Here is a 25996-nt window from a genome sequence, read left to right on the forward strand (position 1 = left end):
CCTTGAGCCGCCATGACAAGTCCCTGCCAGTGGGGTGGACTGAAATAATAAAAACTGATTCTCTCACAGTCCTGGAGCCCAGAGGTCCAAAATCAAGGTGTTGGCAGCATTGGTTCCTTATCGAGGCTCTGAGGGTGAGTCCGTTGGGTGCTTTGCTCCCAGCTTCTGCTGGTCACCAGCAGTCCTTGGTGTTCCCTGGCGAATACACACACCCCTCCTATCTCTGACTCTGTCATCACTTGGCCTTTTCCCTGTGTGTCTCTGAGTTCAGGTTTCCCTCTGCTTATAAAGATACCAGCCATTGGATTTAGGGCCACCCTAATCCTGTGTGACCTCATCTTAATTCGATTGCGTCTTCAAAGACCCTGTGTGAGTTTTGTAGGGATGCTGTCTGACCTGGTACAGGGCTGAGGGTAGGGCATAGCTGAGCCATAGTCCTCTGGACTGTCTGTGGCCATTTGCATTGGGTTAACCAGGGTACCCAGGGGTCCCGCCAGCATTCCCACGGAGGAGACAGATATGCACAAGGACCCCAGTCCAGGAAGGAGGGTCATAACCCCTCACTGTATAGACTGAGGGACCCAGGCGGTGACCCGGACAGGGGCTCGCTGACCCCAGGGCTCTGCATCCTGGACTCACTGGCCACAAGCACTTAGTCCTTCGGTGGCACCACCCCAGGTAGCTTAGAGCCAAGAGCCGCTCCTCTTGCACGAGCCGCCAGCCGTGGCCGGGCTCCCCCAGCAGGGAGAGGGGCCCCTCCCAGTATGACAGGGCCCTGCCACTCTGGGTGGTGCCTGCCAGTTTGGCCTCCGCCTGCTGTGTGGGTAAAGGGCAGCCCGCAGGGCATGAAGGAGGGATCCCAGGCTCCTTTGTTTCCCCAGGGACTCTTATCTCTTTTGGCAAAAGCCCTGTGACCAGTCGTTTCCGGAGACACGTCCCAGCCTGACACCTCCTGGCCAAGTGATCTTGAGCAAGCAAATCCTGGGCCTCTCTGCATCTCTCTTGGCCTCTCCCGGGCGATGGTAGAGTTTCCAGCCGGGCCCGTTTCTGAATTAGGGAACGCTGTATGAGAGTTTGTAACCACCTTTTGCGAATCTTTCTGGTGCCTAACACGGAGCCTGGCACACAGTCGGTGCTCAGTGAATACTCAGCAAATAGGAGAGCATGTCTCGGAGCCCAGAATGTACACTCTGTGGCCCTCCTGAATTACAGCCCCAGAAAGGTCTCTCGAGAGGGAGATTCTGTAGGCATTTCCTTCCTCCTGTCTGTGATGGTCACCGGAGACGACCAAGGCAGGGGTGGGGAGGTCAGCGTACATGTAGCTGGCAGAGGCTTGATGCTGCTGAACTGTGATGAGGGCTTTCATTCATCACGTAACTCATTGAGTAAACTCATACCTCAACTTGGTACCAAGGGTGGCAGAGTGTGCAAAAGAGCCTGGAAGAGGAGCCTGGAGACCCAAGTTCTGGTGCTGGCTTTGCATGCCTTATTGGCTCTCTGTGCTCAGGGTCGCTCGTCCCACTTCCCTGCCCATTTGCAGAGCTGAGGCTACAGCTGTTGTTAGGGCCTCTGTCCCACACCTAATGCTGGGCCCATCCAGCTTCCAGGCCTTTGCACAGGCTGTGCCATCTGCCTGGAGTGCCCTCCCACTGCTCCTCTGCTCAGAGCAGCTTCCTCTTCTGAAGAAACAACACCCCATTCTTCGGGCAGACTGCAAGACACTTCCTTGTGTTTCCACACTCTTGGTGTGCAGAGCAGCAGTCACACTGGCTTGTAGGTGTATTGGCTTGTGAGACTCCTCTCTCTCTCTAAATGGGGAGCCCCACTGAGGTTGCACTGGTTCCAGTACCTGCTGGTTGAATGAACAAATGATTGAAGGTCCTTGGGCCCCTTACTTCTCTGTTCCAAGCCTCAGTTTCCTGTCCTTCTGCTTTCAAGCACAGAAAGTGGGCTGGTGGATTCTTTGGGGGGTTATTCTTAGGTCTCTGGTGAGACCTCAGATGAGTGGATTCAGGGTTTTTCCTGCTCCCAGGAATAGAGCAGTGGCGTGGTGGCGGCTGTGAGCGTGTTTGTTGAACGACCACCTGCTCTTGGTGCAGATGTTCCGGATTCTCCATGCAACATTCCGGCTTAGTGGATTCCAGTGTCTTGGAAAAGCCTAGACTGCGCAGCCTCCAAGGCACGGTCCTGACTGTCGTTGCTTCAACCCTCCCCACCTGTCCCTCCACAGGGGTTCTTCCCACTCTTTAGAGGGAAGCGTGTGTGCTTCCTCTAAACATTCTCTGTCCAATGCCTGAGACTCCATATGCACCCGCCCCACAGAACACCCCCTGTGCGTCCCTGTCTGGCCGGAGCTCCCCTTCATGATGTGGACGGCAGGCTCCGCCGGGTTCATCCCCAACTCCCCACGTTCCAGGCAGGCACAGGATTTCAACCTCCACCTTTCCCAGCTGTGGGAATCGGCACCTCTGTGAGCCTGTCTCCCCATCTGCAAAATGGAGATAGTAATGCCCGCTCTGGGAATGACCCGGCGGACCTGAACATGTGACACAGCGCATGGCTCAGAGTGGGAGCACATTCTTATCATGAGTCCGTCTTCCTGGAGAGATCCGAGTGACACAGAGATCAGCAGTCTATTTGTCGAAGCCAAAAAATGTCCGTTGTCTGAATAATTCTGTTTTGGAAGACAAGCCCAGGTTTTGGGTCAGAACCTTATTCCCTCAGGAATTTCACGGTTGAGCATCCAGACAGATTTTATAAGCTTGGTGACCACCCAAGCCTTTGAGCCTTCCACGTGGATGTTCCCAGGTCAGGCTTATTCGGGAATCTCTTGCCCAGCTGGGCTGCTTGTCGCGTCGGTAGCATCATTTCCAAAGAGCAGGTTCTGTCTGGCTGTGAATAGATGTTTTTCTCTGTCTTTCTTGGATGTCTGAATGGCAGTCTCCCTCCTGCGGTCCCAGAGGCTGACCTGAGTGTAAAACTCCAAAATGGACATCAGAGCAGGGTCGTCTATGCCTACTCGGACTCTGGGCCCCCACTGAGCCTCAGAGAGGTGGGTCGATGGCTGCTGTGACCTGGGAGTTTCCTGGGGGTCTCCCAGGGTGTGGTTATAAAGGCTGCTGAGCAAAGCGAAGGAATCAGAGTTCATGGACAAGGTAGCAGCTGAGAGCAGCAGGCAAGTTAAGAAGGATGGCTCAGGGTCTCTAGAAATCTGCCTTCTGGCATCCAAGACACAGATGCAAAGCCCCTGAGGGCAGGAGGGACTCTGGTGATACGCCTCCTGCAGGCTGAGGGCTTTGTGGCTCAGTGGTTAGAGCCACGCTACCTGAGTTCATACCCCAGTTCTTCCACGTATGCTGGACAGCACACCTGACCTTTTTGTGCCTCAGTTTCCCCCTTGTGTAAAATGGAGCTAATTATGTACTATAAGGGGGTCAGGAGGTTAACCTCACTCAAGTGCATTAGAAGAAGGCTCAGTGCACAGTAAACTGTTGTTGTTCAGTCACCAAGTCGTGGCCAAATCTTCATGGCCGCATGGGCTGCAGCACGCCAGGCCTCCCTGTCCCTCACCTTCTCCCACAGTTTGCCCAAGTTCATGTCCATTGAATCGGTGGTGCTGTGCAACCATCTCATCCTCTGTCGTCCTCTTCTCCTTCTGCCTTCAATCTTTGCCAGCATCAGAGTCTTTTCCAATGAGTATCAGTAAACTGAGGCCCTGAGAGGGGCAAAGGGTTCGTCTGTGGTCATCCAGCAAGTCATCGAGCAGCCAGGCAGAAACTCATGATTCCTCGTCTCGTGGACACTCCCCCCCTCCCTCTGCCCCCTCAGTCAGACTGTTTCAACTCGCCTTCTGCAGAGGAAATCGCGTGACCCCCTCAGCCCACAAGAATTCAGACTGTACAGAATTTCGGAAACCTCTTCAGGCTGGCCAGGGGCCTTGTTGCAATTCCATTCAGCTGCTAGTTCTTTTTCCTTCCCTTTTTTTCATTTGAAAGCTGCAGAAGCTTTCCTTTTCTATCTCCCCAAAGAGAAAAATTAGCCTTCTGGCAAAGGAATTTGAACTTAGGTACCTGCTCTGTGTCTCTGCACCAACCCCTGCCCTCTTTCTGAGCCTCAGTTTCCTCATCTGTAAAATGAGAAGAGTTCCCTCCCCTAACCCCCCCCGCCTTGACTGGACGGCCCCCACCTTGACTGGATGGCCCCCACCTGCCAGCCAGTAATTGCTTTGGGGACAAATGAGCTGAGACATGCCACCCAGAGCGCGGATCCGCCTTGACGGTCGGGTGAGCGCTGACTAAACTAAAGCTGGTGACGCATCCTTCTAGGAAGTGAGGTGAAACCCACCAGAAATGCTGCCCACTTCCGCCCACCTCCTAGTTTCAAAGGTTATTTGAGTCATCAGAGTTGCCTGTACTTTTCTTGCTGTCTTGTTTCAGCGAAATGCTCCTCAACCCCTCTGGGCTGAGGCCTGATGGCCAGGACTGTCCCATCTGCAGACGTCAGGACCGAGGGGCTTGGTGCGCACCCCAGCCATGAGCTCTGGAGGCTGCCAGCCCAGGGGATGAATCCCAGTTCCCAGGCTGGTAATGCCACCCCTCTCTGAGCTTCAGTCTCCTTCTCTGTGAAACGGGTGGGTGAGCCCGCCAGCAGGGTGAGTGGCAAGCCCCAAATAGGTGGATAGGAGACCCCACACATGCTCTCTTCTCTCCTGCTTAAGAGGCCCTGGCTCTTCTGGGCTCCGGCTGGGGCACCAGAGATGTTTGTATGCCTGAGTCCTCCCTGACTGTGGGGGCCGGAGGGACATTCGGCCAGGCCAGGAAGTCTGGAGGCAGACCTTCACCCATCAGGGCCAACAGCACCCTGAGTGCAGCCCTCTCAGCCTTCCAGTGGGGAACCACGGGCCCAGGCGGGGAATGACCCAGAGCAGGGAGGCAGTGGAGCCAAGACTAGAACCCGGGATCCTAGACCAGGAGTCCCTTCGCCCTGGGTTCTCCTGGCACCATCAGGGGGCCAGTCTGGCTGAACCTGGGAATTTAGAGATGGGTGCCATCATGGGCCTGGAGTGGAATTGGAACTGAGCCCTATTTTGATAGGCCCTGGCAGGGCCCTCAGGCAAGTCATGTCCAGACCTGAGCCCCTATTTCCTTATTTCAGAAATGGGCATCTATCCTGCTGTGCCCACCTCTCAAAGTTGTCCTGAGGCTTCATAAGATGGTGTGGGTAAAAATCCATCTGCAGAACAATCAAGAACTGTCCAGATGTGAAGAATTTGATAATTGTCATCCAGTGGGGCTTTTCTGTATCCCTGTTCCTCAGTGCCTGGTACAGAGTAGGTGCTTGTTAAGTGTTGAATCAATGAAGAACAATAGGTATCATTTATTAAGAACCTGCTATATACTAAGCATCACCCAGGGAACTTGCTGTGAGGTGCTGTAATCCTCACAACAACCTAGGATTGCAGGTATGTCCCCATTTTACAGGTAAGAAAGCTGAGGCTTAAAAAGTAAAGTCATTTACCTAAGGTCACACACAAGTGGAGTGTGAGGAAGTCAGGATTCACACCTGACTCTTAAGTCCGTGTGTCCTTCCTGGTGTTCACAGTGGCCTGCTGGGTCACCCTCTCCCTGGGCTATGCTGGTGTTTAACAAATAGGTCCCCAGGCCAAGGGGTGGTGGGGTGGGAGGGAGAGGGATTTGCACAAAGCCTTGATTTGTAGCATTTGCCAATTTCCATGGAATAAATATCCTACCAGGCCTGATTGTGGGCAACCAACGTGATAACTGTCTCACAGAATCCCTGAGAATTTAGCAAGCGGCCCCCCACAAGCCAGTAGTCATGGCTCCAGTACCCCGTGCACCCCTCCACTTTGCAGCCTCCACTCCCATGCCCAAGGAAGGCCACAGTGTTAGCAGTGTCCCCTCTGTGGGACGACAGACTGGAACTAAGCAGATGGCTTGGGTGGGCATACCTAGACCCCTCCCCACAACCCTCTCCCTTTAGATCCCCTGGAGCTCCCTGGGGTCTCAGTATCACACAAAGACTTGGGGAGAGGGGGATGGATGAGATACGAAAGCTGATCTGTAGCACCAAGACTGGAATATTAAGGCCTGCCAGCCCCACCGTGTGCGATATTCCTGCCAGGCCCGGAGCAGAGCCCTGTAAACGCCGGGATATAATGGACAATAAAAGTCGCTGGAAAATAGTGAGTCTCCGAGGACCACTGTCATCCCTGCCACATGCTGCTTGCTGCAGCCAGGAGCCCTGTGATCATGAGGCACGATCGTCATGTAAATATATAGGGTCTCTCGCCAGCCGTGGGCCAAGATTTATTTTATTGAGACAGTGCGGGGAGGGAGGCGGCTCAGGTTCATCGTCCTGGTAACTTTGTAAAATGCTTTGCCATCATTTCCAGCTTCCTGGAGAATACAGCAGGAGCCAGTGTGATCTCTCCCATTTTCCCCCAAAGGGGGAGAATCCCCAGAGGCGGAGGTCACCTCCTGCCACATTCACAGGTCATGAGATCAGGGACCCCTGAGGAATGAGGACTGGCCTTATTGTGACAGTCGGTTCACAGAGTGAGTTGCGGGAAGTAATTGTGGAAACGTTGCTGTTGAATGGGCGCTGGTTCTTTATGGCAATGACGGTAATCATAATAGTAGCAACAGCCACATTTACTGAGCTCTTGTGTATGCCTCGTCCTGCTAGGCCTGAGCTGCTGGTGTTCCGCCTGCATATCCTCCACTTTGTCCTCATAACAACCCCATGAGATGGGTCCTACCCGGCCCCTGTTTACAGAGGAGGGGACTGCAGAGAGGTAGCCCAAATTCCTGTGGCTAGACAGAGGCAAGTGCAGGATTTGAACTTGAGGCTGTCAGAGTTCAGAGTCTGTGCTGGGCTGCCTCACCTCGCTTCCAGGCCCTCAGGTGCCAGATCAAATGCCACCTGCAGGTCTCTGCAGCCCCCTTGATTGGCCCAAGTTGGAATCAGTGGCCCCTGCTTTGATTCTGCAGTGCAGTTAAGCACTTTGGTCTGGTTCCCCCACGACCACAAGGACTCAGGCCTACCTTTCCATCCAGGCTCTGTCTCTTCTCCAACTGGGACACATCCGGTGAGTCATGTGGCCTCGCTAGCCTCAGTTTCCTCATCTGTCAAATGGATGCACTGTCTGCCTTGCAGGGTGGCTTTGTGAGCACACACGCTTCTGACACCCGTCAAGGACCTGGCCTGCATCTCTCATCTCACGGGCGCTCTGTGTGTGGATGCCCCGTGTACACATTCCACCTCCACAGTCGTGTGTCTGAGAGCCAGGAGGCCTCTGAGCCATCTCCCCACATGGCTGAGACTTGTTGCGAGGGAGTGTGACTTGTGGGGAGGGCAGTGTGCAGGGCCTGGGGGTGCTGACAAAGCCTTCCAAGGCCAGAGAGAAAGAGTCCCTTAGCAATCCCAGACCCAGAAGGTCTGGTTTTCCTCCCAGACCTGAGCCCGGGATTAGATAGAAGCTCCCAGAGCTCAGATACAGTCCACGCCAGTGAGTCGCAAATCCTCCGTCAGCCTCATAAAAATTGTTGGCTCATGCAGAGTCCTCCTAAGACTGCAGAGCCTGACCCACCCATGTTGTAGGTGGGGAAACTGAGGCTGGGAGATAAGCCATGACTTTCCCAAGGCCATGTAGCCCTTTGAGATTCCCAAGCGAGTCCTGAGCCACCGCGCCACACCCCAAGGCTCAGAGCAGGATTCACCCTCGAGGAGTTAAAAGTGGCCACATAACTTCCCAGGCCAACTCAGGGACTGCTGGGGTCGTGGGGGTGGAAATGCAACACAGGAAGGTCCAGGGCCACACCAGAGATTATGTGCTGGCCCAGAACTCCTCTGGGGTGTGGCCGGACTAGAGGGAGAAGACTGTCGCCCACAGACTGAGCCACACTGAGCCGCATGGAGGTCACGTTGGAGGCTCATGGTGACCCGGGAAGCTCTGAGAGTCTGGGGACCACTGGGACTATGCCCCTCAGCACAGCTCCGCCCCCTCTTCCGAGTCCCAGGTGGACAGGAGGGGAGTGACTGGCAGGGCATGTGTGCCCACAGGCATGGAAACTGATCGGAGCCAAGGTACACTTCTGGAAGGTTCTGGCTACTCTGGTCAGGAGGAAGAGAAAGAGTCCCACAATCTGTGTTTCTCCAGGGCGCTAGCATGTCCTAGATGAGCATCCTGGAGGGCATTCCTCTCCAGCAGACAGGAGGCCGGAAGCAGAAGAGAAACAACGGTTAGGCAGATAGTGCCCAACCCGAGGGCCTGACCAGCCTGTCTGGAGCCTCTACCATGGGTGCAGGCAGATGCCTCCCAGCTCGCCAGGGCATGAAGCACAGTCCTTGAAGGGGTGCCCTGTGTACTGCGGCCCCGCAGACCTGTGGACAGCTGGCCAAGGGCCCAGCCTCAGCCAGCCAGGGGGCCGACACCTGGCATATGCCCGACAGTTGGACCCGGCTGGTGGGGAAGGTGCTCTGGCAGGTGGCCGAGCCCCGGTGCCAGGATCCGGCTCCCTGTGTCCTCTGGGGCCTCAGCTGCCATATGCCCGTGTCATTCCCAGCGGTGGAGCTGCAGATGGGGCGCGGGGCGTGGCTGGCCCAGGGTGGAGCTGGCTCTCATTCTGGAGAAGGGGGCAGGTGCCGGCCACAGGAGCTCTTTTCGGAGACGGAGGGCTGGAGCGGGCCTGGAGGCGTCCCTGCCTTCTCTCACGTGCCTGCAGGTCCGCCAGCCTCCAGGCCTTTGATCCCACTGTGTTCTCCGCCGGAACTCCCCTCCCCTCTGGTGCTGACCTTGGTCATCCTTCCAGGCCCTCCCGGACTCCACCTCACGTAAGGAGCTGGCCGTGAGCTTGCCTGGGTCACAAAGTGAGGGTCTCTCTGGCCTTTCCTTGGGGGCTCTCTTACTGCTCTTTCTGGCTTGTGGTTATCTGTCCCCGGGTTGCTGGGTGCTCTCCTGCGATCCCATAAGAGCAAGGGGGTTTCCATCTGTCTGGTCTTGGGGTCACCAGTGGTCAGCACTGGCCCTGAGCAGAGACGGCAGCTGGAAGGACGTGTGGAAGGAAGGGAAGGCGGGAGCTCTGAGCTCAGTTTCTGGACTCACGCAGCCTGGTTTGGGAGAGCGTGGGGCCAGAGCTTGAGGATGTAATGACGCTGACTCCATTGACTGGGGCTCTGTCGTGTGTCAGGCCCGGGACTGAGCATTTCTGAGTCCCGTAATGTAGCCCTCCACAGGCTGGGGCGCTGTGTACTCTTTGCGCGTCCCCGTTTTACCTGTGAGGGCCCCGGGGCCCACGCAGCTGGGTTGTGGCCAGAGCCAGGACTTGAACTCGGCGCCGCTGCCTACCAAGGCTCTCATCTCTTAGGCAAGTCTTTTTGGCTCAGCTCACAAAAGAGAGATTAGAAAGCGTTCAGCTTTTTTTTTAATTTGTTTGGCTGCGCTAGGTCTTAGTTATGACACACGGGTATAGTTCCCTGACCAGGGATCCACCCAGACCCCTGCCTAGGGAGCGCAGAGTCCTAACAACTGGACCACCAGGGAAGTGCCTAGAAAGGGTTACGCTTTTAAAGAGACAGCAAGAATATTTATGGTTCTTCGTGTTTGCTGGGCCCCAGGGGGAGTGGGTGAGGATGGAGCACCAGAGCTGAGGGCAGGACCCCTCATCCCTCCGAGGCTGGTGGAATCTGTGTCTGCGGTCCCGGTTCTGGGTTGGGAGTGAGGGGGTGGTGGAGCCTGCAGGGCAGATTCTGCTGCCTGACCGTGTGGGTGTGGAGTGGGTTTAGGAGGCTGGGCCCTGGCCGGGCGCTACCTGCCTGCCCCAGGCCAGTCTCTTGCCCTCTGGTCTCAGTTTCCTGGAGAGTAAAATGGGGAACAGGACCGAGCGATCCCAGAGTGGACTCTGGTTGCAGTCCAAGCCCCTCAGCTCCGGGTACACAGGTGCTCTCTCTTAAGACTGACTGGTGGCCGCTGCCGTCAGATTCCAGTCCCTGGTGAGCAGCAGGCTCCCTGGTGGCAGTGGCAAGTTCCTTTCACCACAGAGGTGGCAGCCAGAGCTATTTTTGGAGCAGCTCGTGGTGGGGGAGTTTCCTTTTGGCAGTGGCTGGGGACGGGAGTCTTGGGCAGGGGAAGTCCCGTGCAGAGACCGGGCTGGCCCCTCTTCCTCCACCAGCCCTGGCACGGAGAGGCCACCCAGATCTCCAGAGGTCCTGGGACCGTGTGAGCATCTACCTTTCAACCCCGAGCCGAGACCTTCCTGGAGCTCCTCAGAAGCCACTTTGCAAGGTACTGGCCTTTGCCCTGCCTCCCACTGTCAGGAGCCCCTCACCCTCTCCAGCCCCCTGGGGCTGCTCTCTTTGCCCTTGAAGGTGTGCCTAGCGAGTGACAGGGAGGCCCTAGAGACCTCTGGGGCCTGGACTCACAGAGCACTTGACCTTGGCTGCCTCTCTGCCACCGCTGTCCCCTTGACCACACACCTGGTGGGACTGCCAGTGGGCCAGGGCCGTCAGCCTGGCATGGCCTCTGTCACTGCCCAGGTTGGAGGGGTCCACACTGGGTGATTCCGGACTTTCCAGAACTCCCAAGGTTACGAGGGAAGTGGAAAAAGTACTGATGACTCTTCTCTTTTTGGTGTGGGTTTTAGCTTCCTGGGCCCTTCCTGATGTCTGAGCAGTGAGGGCTCCATGGAAGTTTCTCCTGCTGGAAATAGCCATCTTTTCAAACCTTAAGATGAGAGCAGGAGAGAAAATTAGGGGAGGCCAGGGGTTGAAGAACTTCCCCCTTGGAGAGGCCACCTGTGGGATTATGGCTGTCCTCCTGGGGCCCAGGGCGGGCTTTTTACAAGCACTGAGCCTCTGTCTCCCAGAGGGTGGCTCTGCTGGGCTTCCCCCTCAGCTGTTGGTTGGCAGGGCAGTATCCGTGGTCTGAGATAGGACATGGGGCCAGAGAAGCTTCTGCTCTCCGAGGCTTCTCCCTCCTGGCCCCCGGTGTTTATGTACTAGATCACCCCCCTCTGTGGCCCGCTGGGGCCACAAGGAGAGTGATTTAGTCTCTGCCTTTGAAGAAATTCTCCATTTGAGGGAGTGGAAAACATGGGAACAGGCAGCGATGGCATAGGGACCAGGCCAGTGGAGACTGGGAGTCACTCACTGTCTGAGGGAGTCCAGGAAGGCTGCCTGGAGGAAGTACCCTAGTTTGTGCCTAGAAGGAGGATCCAGGTTTGCCAGGAGGCAGTGTATTCCAGGCCAGGGAAAGCAGAACCTACCAAGGCCTTGAGGAGAGAGCAAGTTCGTTTCCCTGGCGGACTGGGGTCCTTGGGATGGTGGGCCTGCCCAAGGGTCCTGAGGCGCCTTGCAGAGTGAGACCACCAGCTTCCCCCAGCTTCATGGTCTCCAAGGATGGCACTGGGCAAATGAGATTGAAACCCAGACTTCAGAGAGTCAGAGCTGGGTTCTGACACAGGTGCACGCCGTTTACCAGTATCCCCAGCGTGGCAGCTCACTTGGCTTTTCTGCACCTTGGTTTCCTCATCTGTAAGAGGGTGGTGCAGGCTCGTGGGGGAGCATGCCAGGGTGCTGCGGTCACTCCCCGGTGCAGAGCACAGGCTGGGCAGCTCACTCTTCACCAGGTCCTGGCACCAAAGGCCTTCCCGTGGAAGAAACCAAATGCCTCATTGCTCTGAGAGATGCTGACGGTTCCTACATTTTCTTTTGCTCACAGAATTGGGTTTTATTACCGAAGGAGGAGAAAGTAAAAGGTGGTTGGGAGCCTCCTTGATTTTAAAAAGGCTCAGGAAAGCCCCGCAGTGCAGGCGTGGTGTGTTTTCAATTGTCTGGTGATCTCTGCCTGATCTGAGACCTTGGGGAATCTGAGCATGGAGGCAGGTGTTTCTTGCTTCGGGCATCAGGAGGATGCAAGGAGCCCCGCCTCCACTGACTGGTAAGAATTTTACTCAGCCAGCTCCCACTGGACACCCGTTTTGTGCCTGGTCCTGGGCAAGGCCCTGACGGTTTAGAGATGACTGCTGAGCTCAGTCGCTACCTTGAAAGGCCAGCAGAGGAGGAGGGCAGAGTGACAGTGGGAGCTGTTTGTACCCAAACAACCAGACTTTAGGGGAGAAGCCTGTGTGAATGCCATCAGATGGGGAGGGGGGCCTGGTACACCTGACTGCCCCTGGGTGCCCACCCCAAGGGGTCCAGCTGTGTCCACTTGATGGATGCAGGAGGAGGTGGAGCTTTCCCAGGGTCCCACGAGAAGTCTGAACCTGATTAGGGCCCAGAACCCGGTCCTGATGCAGGAAACGGACTGTGCCTCATGGAAGGTCCTAGGTTCCAAGCAGAGGCTGGAGCATGGAAGGACCTGGAAGGTTCAGGGTGCTGTGTGGTTGGGATGGGAAGGTCCTTACGTGCAGGGGCCTGGGGCGGGGTAGGCTTGCAGGACAGCAGGCCAGCGCCAGCTGGACAGAGTTTGGGATGCCTCGATCAGGCGTGTGGGCCTCTTTCTGGGAGGTTTTTTGTTTTTGGGTGGGGAGCAGCCGGTTGGGATTTGTGTCATGTTGTTGGGGGGAAACCTCTCTTGATGGGAGGCTGGGTCATCAGGCAGAGCCGACTCCAGGGACCCCACTGAGAAGGGCCCAGGCCAGCAGAGGGCAGGGTCTCTGGGTGAGTGCAGACATGTTTGCGGAAAGGACCAGCAGCCTAGGTGAAGCCCAGGAGTGGGTTGTGAGGGAGGGAGAGGCATCCCTGGGATGAGCCTGCATTCCTGCTGGCTTCCTGGGCAGACAGGAGATCCCATCACTGACATGGGGACCCAGGGAAGGGCAGGTGAGTCCTCAGTGCCTGGGACTTTTGGTAGTCGGGGTCTGGAGCTCTGGAGAGAGGCCCCGGGCTGAAGAGAAATGGGGGTGGGTGAGGAGATGCAAGCCAGAAGAGAAGGATGGGGTTGGGGTGCTGGAAGGAAGGTGAGCTGAGTGGGCAGAAAGGCCCCCTTGCTGGGTGGGTGCTGCATTGTCCCTTCAGCCACTGGCCTCCAGGTTCTGCAGGCCTACCCTGTGGGGGCACCCCGCTGCCCTGAGGGAGGGGGCTTAGGGACCTCTCTGCAGAGGCCGCACTGCCCTTCCAGGGGCCGCATGTGGCCCCAGGTCTCAGAGAAGCCAGCCTCCTGCTGGTCGTGGAGCCATGGAATCTGTGAGTGTGACTTTGGGGGTGGGATGAGGAGACCCAGGACCAGTCAGGAAGCCAGACACCATCTGTGGCTCTTCCCCTGCAGCTCCCCTGCCCCTGTAACTCTGGCCTGAGATTGAGCTGCTTCCTGTCAAGTGATGAATGGGCAATGTCTCCTTATCTCAACCCCAGAAGGGAAGGGGGCCTGGGATGGAGGAAGCAGCAGCCAGAACCACACCCCTGGGCCAGAATTCATTCATTCCCTTCCTCACTGTCCAAGGAAGTATGGACCAGAGGAGGCAGGCACACTTTGGTTCCAAATGTCAGTCCTGCCTGCTGCCTGCTGTGTGACCTTGGGCCCATCACTTAACCAGCCTGAACTTTCGTTTCCTCCTCTGTGGATTGTAGCAGCCCCCGCGCAGAGTGGCTGTGGGGTGGAGCCAGGCGTGCACAGTCCTTGGCATGTCCCTGGCGTGCACACAGTGAGGGCTCCTAGCGTGGGCTGTCATTAGGGCTGGTCCTTGTGTGGGGGCAATCCTCAGTGCCCAGGCCTCATGCGAGGACACCAGGTCATCAGTGGTGTCCCTTTCCCTCATTACTCACAGCCTCCCTGGTCTGAGGAGCAAATGGCAGACTAAACCCAAGCACCCATCGCCTTAGGGTCACGCCCCACTTTAGTAAGAGCCCTGCTGAAGGCCAGGGCGGGAGGCACGTGTCAGGGGGCTTTGCAAAGGCAGCCCAGTTCTCAGAAACACTGAGGAGGGTGTTTGCTTTGGCAAGTCACGTTTTCCCTTGGAGCCTTGATTTCCTCATCTGCAAAATGGACCTGGTGGCACCACTTGGGTTTCCTGGAAGATGTCAAATTACTCGGCCTGGGGAGGCATTGCTGTGAGTGCTGGCTGACGCTGAAGCTGGACTGGCCTTGACCTCCCCAGTGGCCAGCCTGTGAACTGCCTGGCCTCCTGCTGGGCTTCAGAGCACTGTCTGTGTAGGGGTGTGTTGGGCCGTGCGGGCCTGTGGCACCTCTCCTCCCCCTGCCGCCCCAGCAGTGAGCAGCTTTCCTAAGTTTCCGTGGCCAGGAGCTTGCTGGAGCAGCAGAGCTAGTCCCCTGTGCCCGTTCTGGGGTCAGGCTGCTCCTTCTGTGTATGTAGGAGGGCAGGGAGTCACCAGGTTGGCTTCCTGCTTTGGAAAAACGACTTGTGAAGCTTTTCACTCAGCTGGCAGGAACAGAGAGGGGCCTTCCCCAGAGAATGGGCAGAGCGTATGGCATCCAGCTGAGACCGGGCCTCTGGGTTTGTCGGTGAGGTTTTTCTAAGGGTGTGGCAGCCTGTCAGCCTGGGAGCCACACAGGCCTTCACCAGCTCCACCCCCAAACCTGGGGTAGTGACGACCCAGCCCCTGTGGACACACCAAGAACGTGGCTCTGCTTAAAGCCTGTGACCTGATTGCATACACGTGTGCACAGGCACACACATGTGCAGAGAAGGGCAAGTGGACACTCACTGTTCCCACTTCAAGGTTGAGGAGCATGGTGAGGTGTAGACGGGTACTGGCACTCCCATGACCCTCGCAAACTCCTGGCCCAAGCTGGGTCTTTGGCCTGAGCCTTCCTGGTGTCCTGGGTCATTTTTCCTGGGAGGATAAGGCCTCAGTGAGCCGCCATCCTCCACGAAGTGTGGTATTTGGCAGGAGGCAATGGAGGGACGTGACTTTGCCCTAGAAGAAATTGGGAGACAAGTGCCAGGTGACAATGGTGGTCAGAAAGGCCTCTTGGGGAGCCTCGGAGCCCAGCCTGGGAGCCAATCCCTTCCAGGAAGTGCCCAGACTAAACCCACTCACCCAACTACTTAGGGTCACGCCCCACATTAGTAAGAGCCCTGCCAAAGTCCAGGGCCAGGGGAGCTTGTCGGGGGCTTTCCAAAAGCAGCTCCAGGTCTTGTAAACGCTGAGGAGGGTGTTTGCTCCAGAGTCACCCCAAAGAAGCCATGCAGTGCAGTAAAGAGAGCATGACCTGGGGTCCAGCACCCCAGCTCCGTCTTTTACCGGCTGTGTGACCCTGGGCAAGTCCCTGCCCCTCTCTGAGCCCCAGTTCCATGTCTGTCGCATGGAGTCCGGCCCTCCTCCACTGTCCAGAGGTGGTTAGTGGAAACGACGCTGGTAGCAGCTAAAGCCTCAGCGGACCCTCTGCTGTCCTAAGGAGTTTACATCTGTTAGCGCAGTTAATTCTTAGTGACCCTCAAAGGTAGATCTTAGCCCCATTTTCCAGATGAAGGATTAAGGGCAGCCACGCCAGGATTTGAACCCAAGGCAGGTCGGGCTCCCAAACAGGCCCTGGGCCTTCCCCACCGAGCTCGTCCCCATCCAGTCCCTGGGCACCTGGGGGACAGGCACATGTGTGAACCCAGGCTGGGGAGCCCTGGAAATGCAGGGCTCTCACTCCCTGCAGAAGAAAGGCCCTCTGTGAGGTGGCGCTCAGTGTGGCCTGCGGCTCCGGGTCTCGCATTCCACAGATTTTTGGCCCCTGACTTGGGCTTGGCAGCCTGGGCCCCATTGTTCTGCGACTTGGCAGGAGCCATGAGACAGGCAGCTCCTGGAGGTGCCCTGTGTGCAGAATCCTTACCCTGCTCTTTGCGTCTCATCCCTTTGCCTTGATCTTTCTGCGGCTGAACCCCCTAACAAGGGGTTTCTGGCAGGAATTTCCAGGGGTATGAAAAAAAGTGAGAGTGTTAGTCTCTCAGTCATGTCCAACTCTGCGACCCCGTAGACGGTAGTCCACCAGGCTTCTCTGTCCACGGAATGCTCCAGGCAAGAACACTGGAGTGGGCCTCCATTCCCTTCTCCGCGGGATCTTCCCGACCCAGGGATTGAACCCCTCTCTCTTGCATTGCAGGCGGACTCTTTACCGTCTGAGCCACCAGGGAAGCCCTGAGATGTGGCCAAACAGAATGCAAATCCACTGAAATCCAACACCCTGGAAAACCCTAAGAGGCAGAGGCTGTCTTGAGCCTGGGTGGCGCTTTGGAGGCACAGTGGGGTTCAGAGCGTCCCTCTGTAGCTTATTCCCTACATGATGTTTTGTGTTCCCTCTCTGAGCCTGAGTCTCTGCCTGTAAAATGGGTCTTTTGACAGCCCAGGCTAAGTGGAAGAGATCTGGCCACTGGGTGCCTCGGAGAGAACCTTCACTTCCTTCCTCCCTCCCCATCCCTCCCCCTCTGCCTCCATCCTCTCGGTGTGGTTCTCTCTGGCTCTTGGGGGTGCTGTGACTTGCAGACTCCTTTCCTGGAACAAAGGCCCTTCCTCCTCACAGGGGCTTGAGCTGCAGCCAGTTTTATTAGGTTCTGGGCAGAACCGCTCTTAGGAACAGGAAGTTACCCCAGGGGGTTGGCAGACCAGGCGTGCGGATGGCAGTACTGCATCCGCTCGGTGCCATCCCAAAGAGAGAGACTCTGGGGTCCCTGTGGGGGAATGGCCCCTCGTGGCCCACCGCCCCTGGGACCCCTGCCCACTCAGCACCACCCCGTTCGTGAATTGGGGGCGGGGGTTGTTCCATGGGGACTGCTGGAAAGGAAGATGATTTTCTGCTGGTAAGGGCCTTAGGGGTGCAGAACCAGGGGTTTGGGGCAAAGATGCTGTCACAGGTCTCCACCCTGGCTCCGCTACATGTGATCTGGGCAAATCTCTTAACCACCCTGGGCCTCAGTGTCCTTGTCTATTAAGTGGAACAGTAACAGAATCTGTCTTGTGGAGGTGATGTTAAGAGGTGATGGGCTAACGGAGGTGAAGGGTATGTGGGGCTCAGCATGATAAGGACACTCAGTTCAGTTCAGTTGCTCAGTTGTGTCTGACTCTTTGTGACCCCATGGACTGCAGCACGCCAGGTCTCCCTGTTCATCACCAACTCCCGGAGTTCACTCAAACTCATGTCCATCGCGTAAGTGATGCCATCCAGCCACCTCATCCTTTGTCGCCACCTTCTCCTCCCGCCTTTGGTCTTTCCCAGCATCAGGGTCTTTTCCAGTGAGTCAGTTCTTTGCATCAGGTAGCTGAAGTATTGGAGTTTCAGCTTCAACATCAGTCCTTCCAATGAATATTCAGGACTGATTTCCTTTAGGATTGACTGGTTGGATCTCCTTAAAGTCCAAGGGACTCTCAGGAGTTTTCTCCAGTACCACAGTTCAAAAGCATCTATTCTTCGGTGCTCAGCTTTCTTTATTTTCAATTTTTTTTGTTTATATTTTTACCTGCACTGGGTCTTCGTTGCTGCACATGGGCTTTCTCTAGTTGCGGCACGTGGGGGCTACTCTCTAGCTGTGGTGAGCAGGCTTCTCACTGCAGTGGCTTTGTGGGAGCAGGGGCTCAGGCTCAGGCTCAGTAGATGTGGCCCGTGGGCTTAGTTGCCCCGCAGCAGGTGGAATCTTCCTGCACCAGAGATCGAACACGTGCCCCCTGCACCGGCAGGCAGATTCTTAACCACTGGACCTCCAGGGAGTTCCTATTACTGTTATTTCTGATGAGACCAGGGCCCCTTACTTTTAGGGCCTGTGTGAGAAGTGGGGTGAACTCCTGAGAGCCTGCAGACCACCTCTGGGTACAGGTGTTAGGTGATCGCTACATGGGGGCGTGGGAGGTGATGTTGCAAATACCTCCTAGGTCTCTGCCCAGTGTGACTTGCCCAAGGTCCCAACTGGGTAGTGACAGAGCCAAGCTATAAACCCAGGCCCGCTGGCTCAAGGAGGCTGGGTGGGGCGGGACATGGGAACTAGAGATGGCTGCGTTGTGGTTTCTGACCCACGTGGTCTCTGAGCAGGTAGGCAGGTGAGCGAGTCACGCATGGACCTGGCCTGTGGGCCACGCCTGGTGCCTTCCGAGATAAAGACAGAACCTTCTTGCTGAAGACAGCTCTCCTCCAGCCTCCTCCCCGAGGTCTCCCCAAGGGTGGAGGACGGGGAACATGTCACCCCGAGGGGTCTAGGGGTGCAGCCGGAAGCAGCTGCAGAGCCTGCAGGAGTCTCCGGTTTTATCTTAAGATTCATGTTCATTTTACATTTTGTTCCCTCTGTATCCGGCTTATTGTCGCACACATTTCCCTCCTGAGTAACAGCACTGCCTGGGGAAGCTGCTCATGTTTATCTGTTTATCCCGGGGCTTTTCATACCCAGGTCCTCACTGTGTCACCCGGGGCGAGGGGGTGGGGGTGTGTGCACTCCGGTGCAGAAGCCCAGCACAGATGGTTGGGAGGTGCTGAGAGGCTGGGGGCCCATCTGCGCTTCAGGAATCCTCCTCGGAGGCCCTTGTGGAGGAGGAGACCCAGAGATCCAGGCGGAGGGAAGCCTGGGCTGGGCCAGAGGCAGGGGGGATGGGGTGGGAGAGACTTCAGAAGTATAGGCACACCCCGTAATACCCTCCAAGGGACTCTCATTCAAGAGATGAGCAGAGAGCGATATTGAGAGATCCACCTCTTTATCTCACATACACGTTAGGATGAAGGTCATAAAATGCCATGAAAATGAGAAGTGCTAATGTTTGTCGCTCAGTCGTGTCCAGCTCTTTGTGACCCCATAGACTGTAGCCCGCCAGGCTTCTCTGTCCTTGGAATTCTTCAGGCAAGAATACTGGGGTGGGTTGCCATTCCCTCCTCCAGGGGAATCATCTCAACCCAGAGATCAAGCCCAGGTCTGCCTCATTGCCGGCAGAATCTTTACTATCTGAGCCACCAGGGAAGCCCCAAATTACCATGTGTGGGGGTCAAAACTGGTGACTTCACAGGGAGGAGAGCATCAGGCCAGGCCATACTGGGCAGGTATTCTCAGCACCTGAGACTTCCTGCTTGGCTGAGGTGGGCACCACCTGTGGACAGTGCCATGCCCCACGTGGCCTCGCTTTCTGCCATCTGCTAAGAGAAGGGTGCGAGGGAGGAGCTGGGCCTGTCCTGGGGACATAGGAAGGTCGGGCGCTGGACAGCAGTGTGCACATTCTAGGGAGGCTCTTGGAGGGCAGAGCCAGGGAGGCCAAGAGTCAGGGTCAGCGGGTGATTCAGGGCTTGGTGGCCACACTTTGACAGGTGTCATAGACATCTCGGAGCCTGGGAGGGCTGGCCTGTTGACTGCCAGAAAAAACTACAGCGGGGAGAAACGTGTGCAGGGCTCTGACCGAGGCAACCCCAGTTGTGAGAGGGGTGGGTTCGGTGTGGGTTCCTTCCCGCTGCCCAGACCACCCTCTTCACGTGGGGCACGTGTGCACGCAGGAGACACGCGCAGCCAGGCTTGCCGACCCCTTGGACCAGAAGCCTGTCAGCTTGCATTTTGGCGGGTGGGGATGGCCAGGGATGACCAGGTTACTCACAGGTGTCAAGAGGCAAGGTCCGTTCAGAGAGAAAGATGGTGTACGGGCTCGGGTTTTCCAGAAGCGGATGCTGAGACAGGGCCAGGTGGGCAAAATCATGAGGGACTAGGGGAGCAGACAAGCGGGGGGTGTTACCTTAGACCAGCTCACCCCGCTCGGGTGTCTACAGCTCAGAGTTGTCCTGACCAGGGCCCTGGGCCACTGATTCCTGGGGACTCCAGCACTTTAGAGGGTGTAAACAGTGCTGCTCCGGTAGCCTGGCCAGTCCTTCTGGGTTCTGCTTGGGGTGGGTCAAGGGAGAGGTGCCCACGGGAATGCCAGGACCACACCTGCTGGAAGGAGCAGCAGCCTAGTTGGGGGCGCTCGTCACTTGCCTGCTCTGCACCCCGTCTTCCAGGTGTCCCTTGGGAGCCCAGGCCTGGCCCTGCACACCACAGTTTAGGTGCTGCAGTAATGCTGGTGCGTGAGTGGAGGGCTTTCCTCCTGAGGAGGAAAAGGGGCCAAACCGCCTCTTCTGTGTGCCTGGGCCTGGGTCCTGCCCAGGCCGTGCCTGTCTGCTGAGAGTGATGCTGAGATGGCCTTCAGCTCAGGCCTGGGCACGTGACGGGTGCTTCATCAGGGACAGCTACTGCGGTTACTGTGGCAATTGGTGGCTGGCCTCCTTGCCTCTCTTCTCTGAGGGGGCCTCTGATGTGGCAGCACCAGCTTTGGAGGTTGAGGGGGCTGCTCCCGTGTGCCAAGGGCTCTGCCCCTGCCTGGAGGTTTGTACAGGACTGTGAGTGGGACCCTCGGCCTTCCCAATGTCTGGAGTGCCAGGGCCCAGCAAGGACGGGGACGGGCAGTCCTTCTTGATTTGAGACTTGCAGTCTGACTCAGGGTCGGTCTCTCCTGGCCACTAAGCTGCCAACCTGGGATTGTATGGGGTGAGAATAGGGGGTCAGGCATGGGGGACAGTGATGTGGAAAGAACAGGCTGTCTCATGTGGTGTTGAATGTGGTGCCTCTCTTGCTGGCTGGCAGGCCACCTTTGGGCTTTTCCTGGCACAGAGCCTGCTTCCACCTCTGTCCAGCAGGGAGGGAGGTGTGTCACGTGGGCTCTCGAGCCCCAGTGCTACCACTTCTGAGCCACATCACCATGAGCAAGTTACTCGACAGCTCGGCCCCTCAGCCTGCACATTTGTAAAAGGGGACAAGTGAAGGAGCGCAGGCCTGTGTGTAAGAAAGCCCTTATTTTCTGTTGCAGCCCGTGCCCTCGCGAGGCTGGCATGCAGGATGGCAGGACAGCCCAGCCACATGCCCCACGGAGGGAACCCGAACAACCTCTGCCACACCCTGGGGCCCGCGCACCCTCCTGACCCACAGGTAAGCCCTTCTCCGTCATCTGCAGTGCATCGGAGTCTCAGAGGATCACTGATCCCTGAGGCTGCTTCATCCTGGCCACGGGAGGAAGCCCCTCGGCAGCCCCAGACACCTTGAATGCTTCCCGTGATGGGGGCAGAGTCACCGCCTAACCATTCGGCCCTCCACCTGTCAGCCACACTCACAGATGCCCTCTGGGCTGGGACGCCAGGCATTGGATCTGCCCCTGGGGTTTCCATGTGAATGGAAGGGCTTTATTTCAGAGGGATCAGCGTTGGTTAGGACAGACGTAGAGGGAGTCCTGGAGGCCTGGGCAGAGTGAGGGGTGCAGGGGAACAGGCGGAGCACACCTGGGGTCAGAATGTGCTTCCTGACTGAGCCGGACTCCTCCTTTCTGGTCTCAGCTGTGCTCTGGCCCTCCCTGTAACCTCTTTGTCTGGAGGCAGCAGAGTTTCAGGGACACTATTTCCCTTCCACCTGCCCCACCCACCCTCTGTGTAGAACCTTGGAGAGCCAGGCAGCCTTTCGCAGCTTTTCAGAAAGTGGCTTCTGGGATTCTGGGCTGCCCGCACACCCCACACCTTTCACTTTGCACTTTTCCCTGGGGTGCCCTCCTCGACTCCTCCAGGCCTCAGTCCAAATGCCGCTGCCCCTGAGGAGCCTTCCTGTTCCCCTCCCTGCTCTGTGCTGCGTCCAGACCTGAGCACAGGCGCTGGGTCAGGGCCACGATTGCATGCGCCGGGACACTGCCTCCCAGGTTGGCCTCCCTTCCTAGACAGAATCTTCTGGGTGGGGCTTCACCTGCCAGGTTCGTGAGCTGCGTGCATCCACCCAGGACACAGTCGTGTGCTAACAGAGCCAGGTCTGCTTTTAAGGAGCACACAGCCTCATGGGAGAGAAAGACAAGAAAGGAAGCAGAAGAAACTGGGGGCCGTGGAACTCAACAAGGCATGTGGTCTAAACTAGGGGATCAGAGAGACCTCCTGGAGGCAGTGGCTTGCAGAGACCTGAAGGGGGACAGGGAGCTTGGCTGGACAGATTGGCCAGTGCCAGATGCTGTTGGGTGCTGTGGGCAGCCCGAAGTGATGGAAAGTAATTGTTGAGGGTTGGCTTTTGTCCCAGGCCTATGAGACCTAAATCAGGAGGAGATTCAGAGAGAGCCACCTTCCTCAGTCTTGTTAGGATTGTCACAGCTTCTAACTGCCTAGTTCTGTTGGAAGACTTCAGGTGGACTGGTGTTTGACCTTCTTGGACAGGGTTGCCATGTACAGTTGTACAGGTTCTGCACTGCCTAAAGGTGCCCAGCCAAGGAGGCAAGGTGAGTCTGAAGTCCTTCTCCTGTACCTGAGCTCTCATTCAGCTGTGCTTCCTGGTGTGAGACTAATCAGTCCAAGGAAAGGTGCACCTCTGTAGATTCACACAGAGGTGACATGTGAAGTATAAACTGCATATGTGTGGGCTCACAGGAGGTCCACAGGCAACCATGCTGTTCATCCTACCCATCCCAGTCACTGACTGGGATGTAGGGGCCCATTTTCACGGTGAAATGTGGGGAGGCAGGTCCCAGAAAACTGGGAAGCCTGTAGACACTGCTGGTCCAGGGTCCACCAGGGCACCTCCCCAATGGCTGGGGGCAGCGGGCCTCCTCGGGTAATGTAGCAATTTGTCATATTAAGTCATTCACTAACAATTGAGTCCCCCTTGATTAATCTCCCAGAATTAGCCAGTTGCATTTTGAGCAATTAGGGTTAATTACAGCCTCATTTGGCAGAGCAGAGAGGCCTGTAATTATTTCATGAACAAGGCGAGGAGGTGGTGGGCTGCGGTGGCGGCACCGTCCGGGTGTCTCTTTGCACATGTTGGAGTGGGTAGTGACGTAGTTAAGTATAATTAGATATGATTACTCAGCGTTGGCAAGTGGCTGGCGGGAAAGATGCCTCTGGTCCACCAGTATCTGGCCAGGTCTGTGGAACTGGGGCACAGCCACATTGATGCTGGGGCTGCTGCAGGGTGGGGCTGGAATGAAAAGAGTCAAGCGCTCTTGTCTCCCCTCATCTCATAGAGCACTGGTATTTAAACACCGTCTGGGGAGAGATCATGGCTCGAATCTTGTCTGTTTCAGGACATAGAAACACCTCAAATTGATGGCACAGGCATTGTCCTTTATGGCAGGAGGCACTGCTGTTTCCCTGAAGTCATCCTTAGAGAAAAGAGCCAGGCTGCATGATAGCAAGAATGCTGTGCTCTGGACCAGGCAGGATGTGGTTCCTCACTCCATTCCCTCACTAGCCAGGTGACATTGGGTAAATGACCTCTCTGAGCCTCAGTTTCTTCTTCTGTAAAATGGGGCCACAAAGAGAGTGAGACGGTATGTTTTAAACACCCAACATGGTATCCAGCATTGTGGGTGTTAAGGAAATGGTATGTGATTGATCTTACTCTTATATTCTAAAAATCATTTTAGTTTTCACAGCTCAAGAGCCCAGGGCTGGAAATATCCCCAGGGTAGGAAAAACAATTTAGTTAACATGCAAACTCTGACTTTTGTTAACCTTCTGTGTCCAAGGCTAGCGGTTTGTTCATCTGAAGGAGCTTTCCAGCTCTGGGTGCTGTCAGCCTATGAAAATAAGTTTGCTGAACCAGGTAGAATTTTATGTGAAATTCATATAGACTTGGAGAAGCTGAACATGCTTGCTTTTATGGAGGTTTCAAATGAATGAATGAATGGAGTTGAGAAACAGAGCTTAAAATGCCCCTTTGGTTTTTGATTTTTACCGGTTTGCTTCAGAGCATTTTCATCAGGAAAGAAATGCAAGGCTGAGCTGACCCACTAAGAACCATATGAATTTCCAAGAAGGAGAAAGGTGTTCTTGTCTGAGAAAGCCCCAGTTAATGTGTCTTCCATTCTGGAAACTCTTTGCAAACCTGCTTGGGACATGCCAAGTTCAGTTATATTCGTCACTGTTTGGAGAGAGGAATGTGCGTATGTTCAGGGGATGGGGACAGCTGTCACTAGTTCTGCATGGCACCACAATCTTCATGAAAATCTTCCTAAAGCAATAATGGTAGATTAGATTTAATGATCAAATATTCATGGCCATTAAAATTCAAGAAGTGTTTGCCAAGTGTTATAAATTCAGCTAGTGCTTGTCTCCTTTCTGCCTTGGGTCTGCTTGGGAGCCTTACACATAAGTAGATAAAGACCATGTAGAAGAAAGGCTCCCAGGGAGGGATGAACTGATGCAGAGAGAGCCTGGAGAGTGGGGTGGCTTGTTCTGCCCAGGGGATCAGGGTTGATAAGGAAAGCTCTAGAAAGGAGATGACGTGGGCTGATGATGATCAGGAGTTTGGGGTATGACAGGGAGAGGGGATGTTCAGGAAGAAGAAAGAACCCAAGCTGAAGGTGCAGGATCAGTCGGGTTAGATAAGCATTTAAATACCTGTGCTTAAGTAAGGTAGCACAGCAGGTGTTTATGAAAGATCTGGAAACCACGCTGTCATTTGGCATTGTACCTGCAGCAAATGGGAAGCCCGTTACGGATTTAAATTGACAGAGGGTTGGGGTTTTAGGTCCCTAGTAGCTGGTCACGAGTCAAGTGAAAATAGGAGGTCACATGATGCTTTGACCTTAAATGGGCTGGACACGAGGAGGGAAGATTCCAGAGACTTGCAGCAGGGAGAAACCAAGTGCCCTCGGTAACTGAAGGGATGAGGGGGAGAGGGAGGTCGAGGACGTGGCCAGCCTGCTGGCGTGGGAGCTGATGCTCTTCAAGATTTGTTTCCCTTCAAGTCTCTGCTTGTTAGTCGTTGGAGCCGATTCCAGATTCTCTCATCCGTGTGTTTAAGCTCAGCCTTCCCGGAGCTTGGTTCATGAGGCTTGTCCTGGGGGCGCCGGCACAGCCGAGATGGTGTTAGGTTTTGTCATCAGGCGTCTAGATGTTCGGGCGTCTTGCTCACCGTTCCCATGAGCCGATGGCACAGAGCTGAGTGTAGACAGACTTCCAAGTTGAGACAGTCTCGGTGGTGGTTGTACCTATATTGCAATGCCTGGCACTTACCTCATTCCATCCTCCTACCAAGCCAGAGGAGGAGATCTTATTTAAAACTCCTCTCTGCAGGGGAGGAAATCGAGATGCGTGTAAGTTGTCCATCTTGCTATCGAAGGGAAAGCCAGCAGTGACTCCAAGTCCGGTGGCCACATAGAGCCCTTCTCGCCACTCTGGCTGCAGGAGGGGAGCCTGGCTTCATGTACGAAATTAGCCAGACCATGAAGAGCTGAGTGGGTCTGGCCTCGTAAAGAGTCTGACAATATGGACTCTCTGTAAATCGCGCCCTTCTTTTGTGCCAGGCAGATTTAAAACACATCGCTGTATACACATACACCGAATCCATTAGAAGTTCCCGGCACACAATGTCAGATGTCTTTAAAGGTGAAGTTTGTTTACAGGAAATGTCATTCTGATGAAGTGTGCTTTTTAAAATCGTAGAAGCGATTGCCTTAAAATTAATGATGCATTGCAAATATCAGGGAAAAAAGACCCATCCAGTGTAAAGATGATTAAAATTCAGGTCAGAAGTCTGACTTAGTCAGGCTAAATTTTTTAATGAGATTTCAGAAAATTAATTGGGCGGATGCATTTTTATTCTTTTAACATGTAATTTTATGCTCCTTTTTTTTTTTTTTTTTTTAAGGATTTGTCGATGGCTGAGGCTTACCGTGGTTCAAACATTTTAAACTCAAATTAACACAGGGTGAAGGGCATTTGTGGCCTAATTTGATCTGACTTTGGAAAGAGAGCTGGGTTTCACCAAGCTGGGGTGGCAGTATTCTGGAGTGGTCCAAGACACCGGGTTCCCCTGCTGTTTATCTGATGTTGTCCTCCCATCTCTTGGGAGAGTGGGGTCAGGGCTAGAAGTGACTCAGGACCTTGGCCATATCCTTGACTCGTGACCCCACCAGATTCCTCCTACTGCCCAAGGAGTTGTTCCCAGGGGTTCCTCCTCTCTCAGATCATGAGTGCCCCCTCTCAGGCCCACTGCCACCTCCCTGTCCCTCTACCCCATGTCTTCTACCTTTGGGGGAGAACTAAGGGGCTCCCACCATGGGGAAGGGGGAT

At 55.6% G+C, this 25996-nt stretch overlaps 1 protein-coding gene across 1 annotated transcript in view; it reads left to right on the forward strand.

The window, feature by feature from the left end:
- Positions 1-25996, forward strand: part of NEK6 (NIMA related kinase 6) — an 85177-nt gene that overhangs the window by 22501 nt on the left and 36680 nt on the right. Inside the window, exon 2 of the mRNA XM_052647935.1 lies at positions 20764-20882. Coding sequence (XP_052503895.1) covers positions 20793-20882 — 90 coding nt within the window. The 5' untranslated portion in view covers positions 20764-20792. The remainder of the gene's footprint in view (positions 1-20763; positions 20883-25996) is intronic.

Source organism: Budorcas taxicolor, chromosome 11 (assembly GCF_023091745.1).
Source record: "Budorcas taxicolor isolate Tak-1 chromosome 11, Takin1.1, whole genome shotgun sequence".
Classification (NCBI taxonomy): Eukaryota; Metazoa; Chordata; class Mammalia; order Artiodactyla; family Bovidae; genus Budorcas; species Budorcas taxicolor.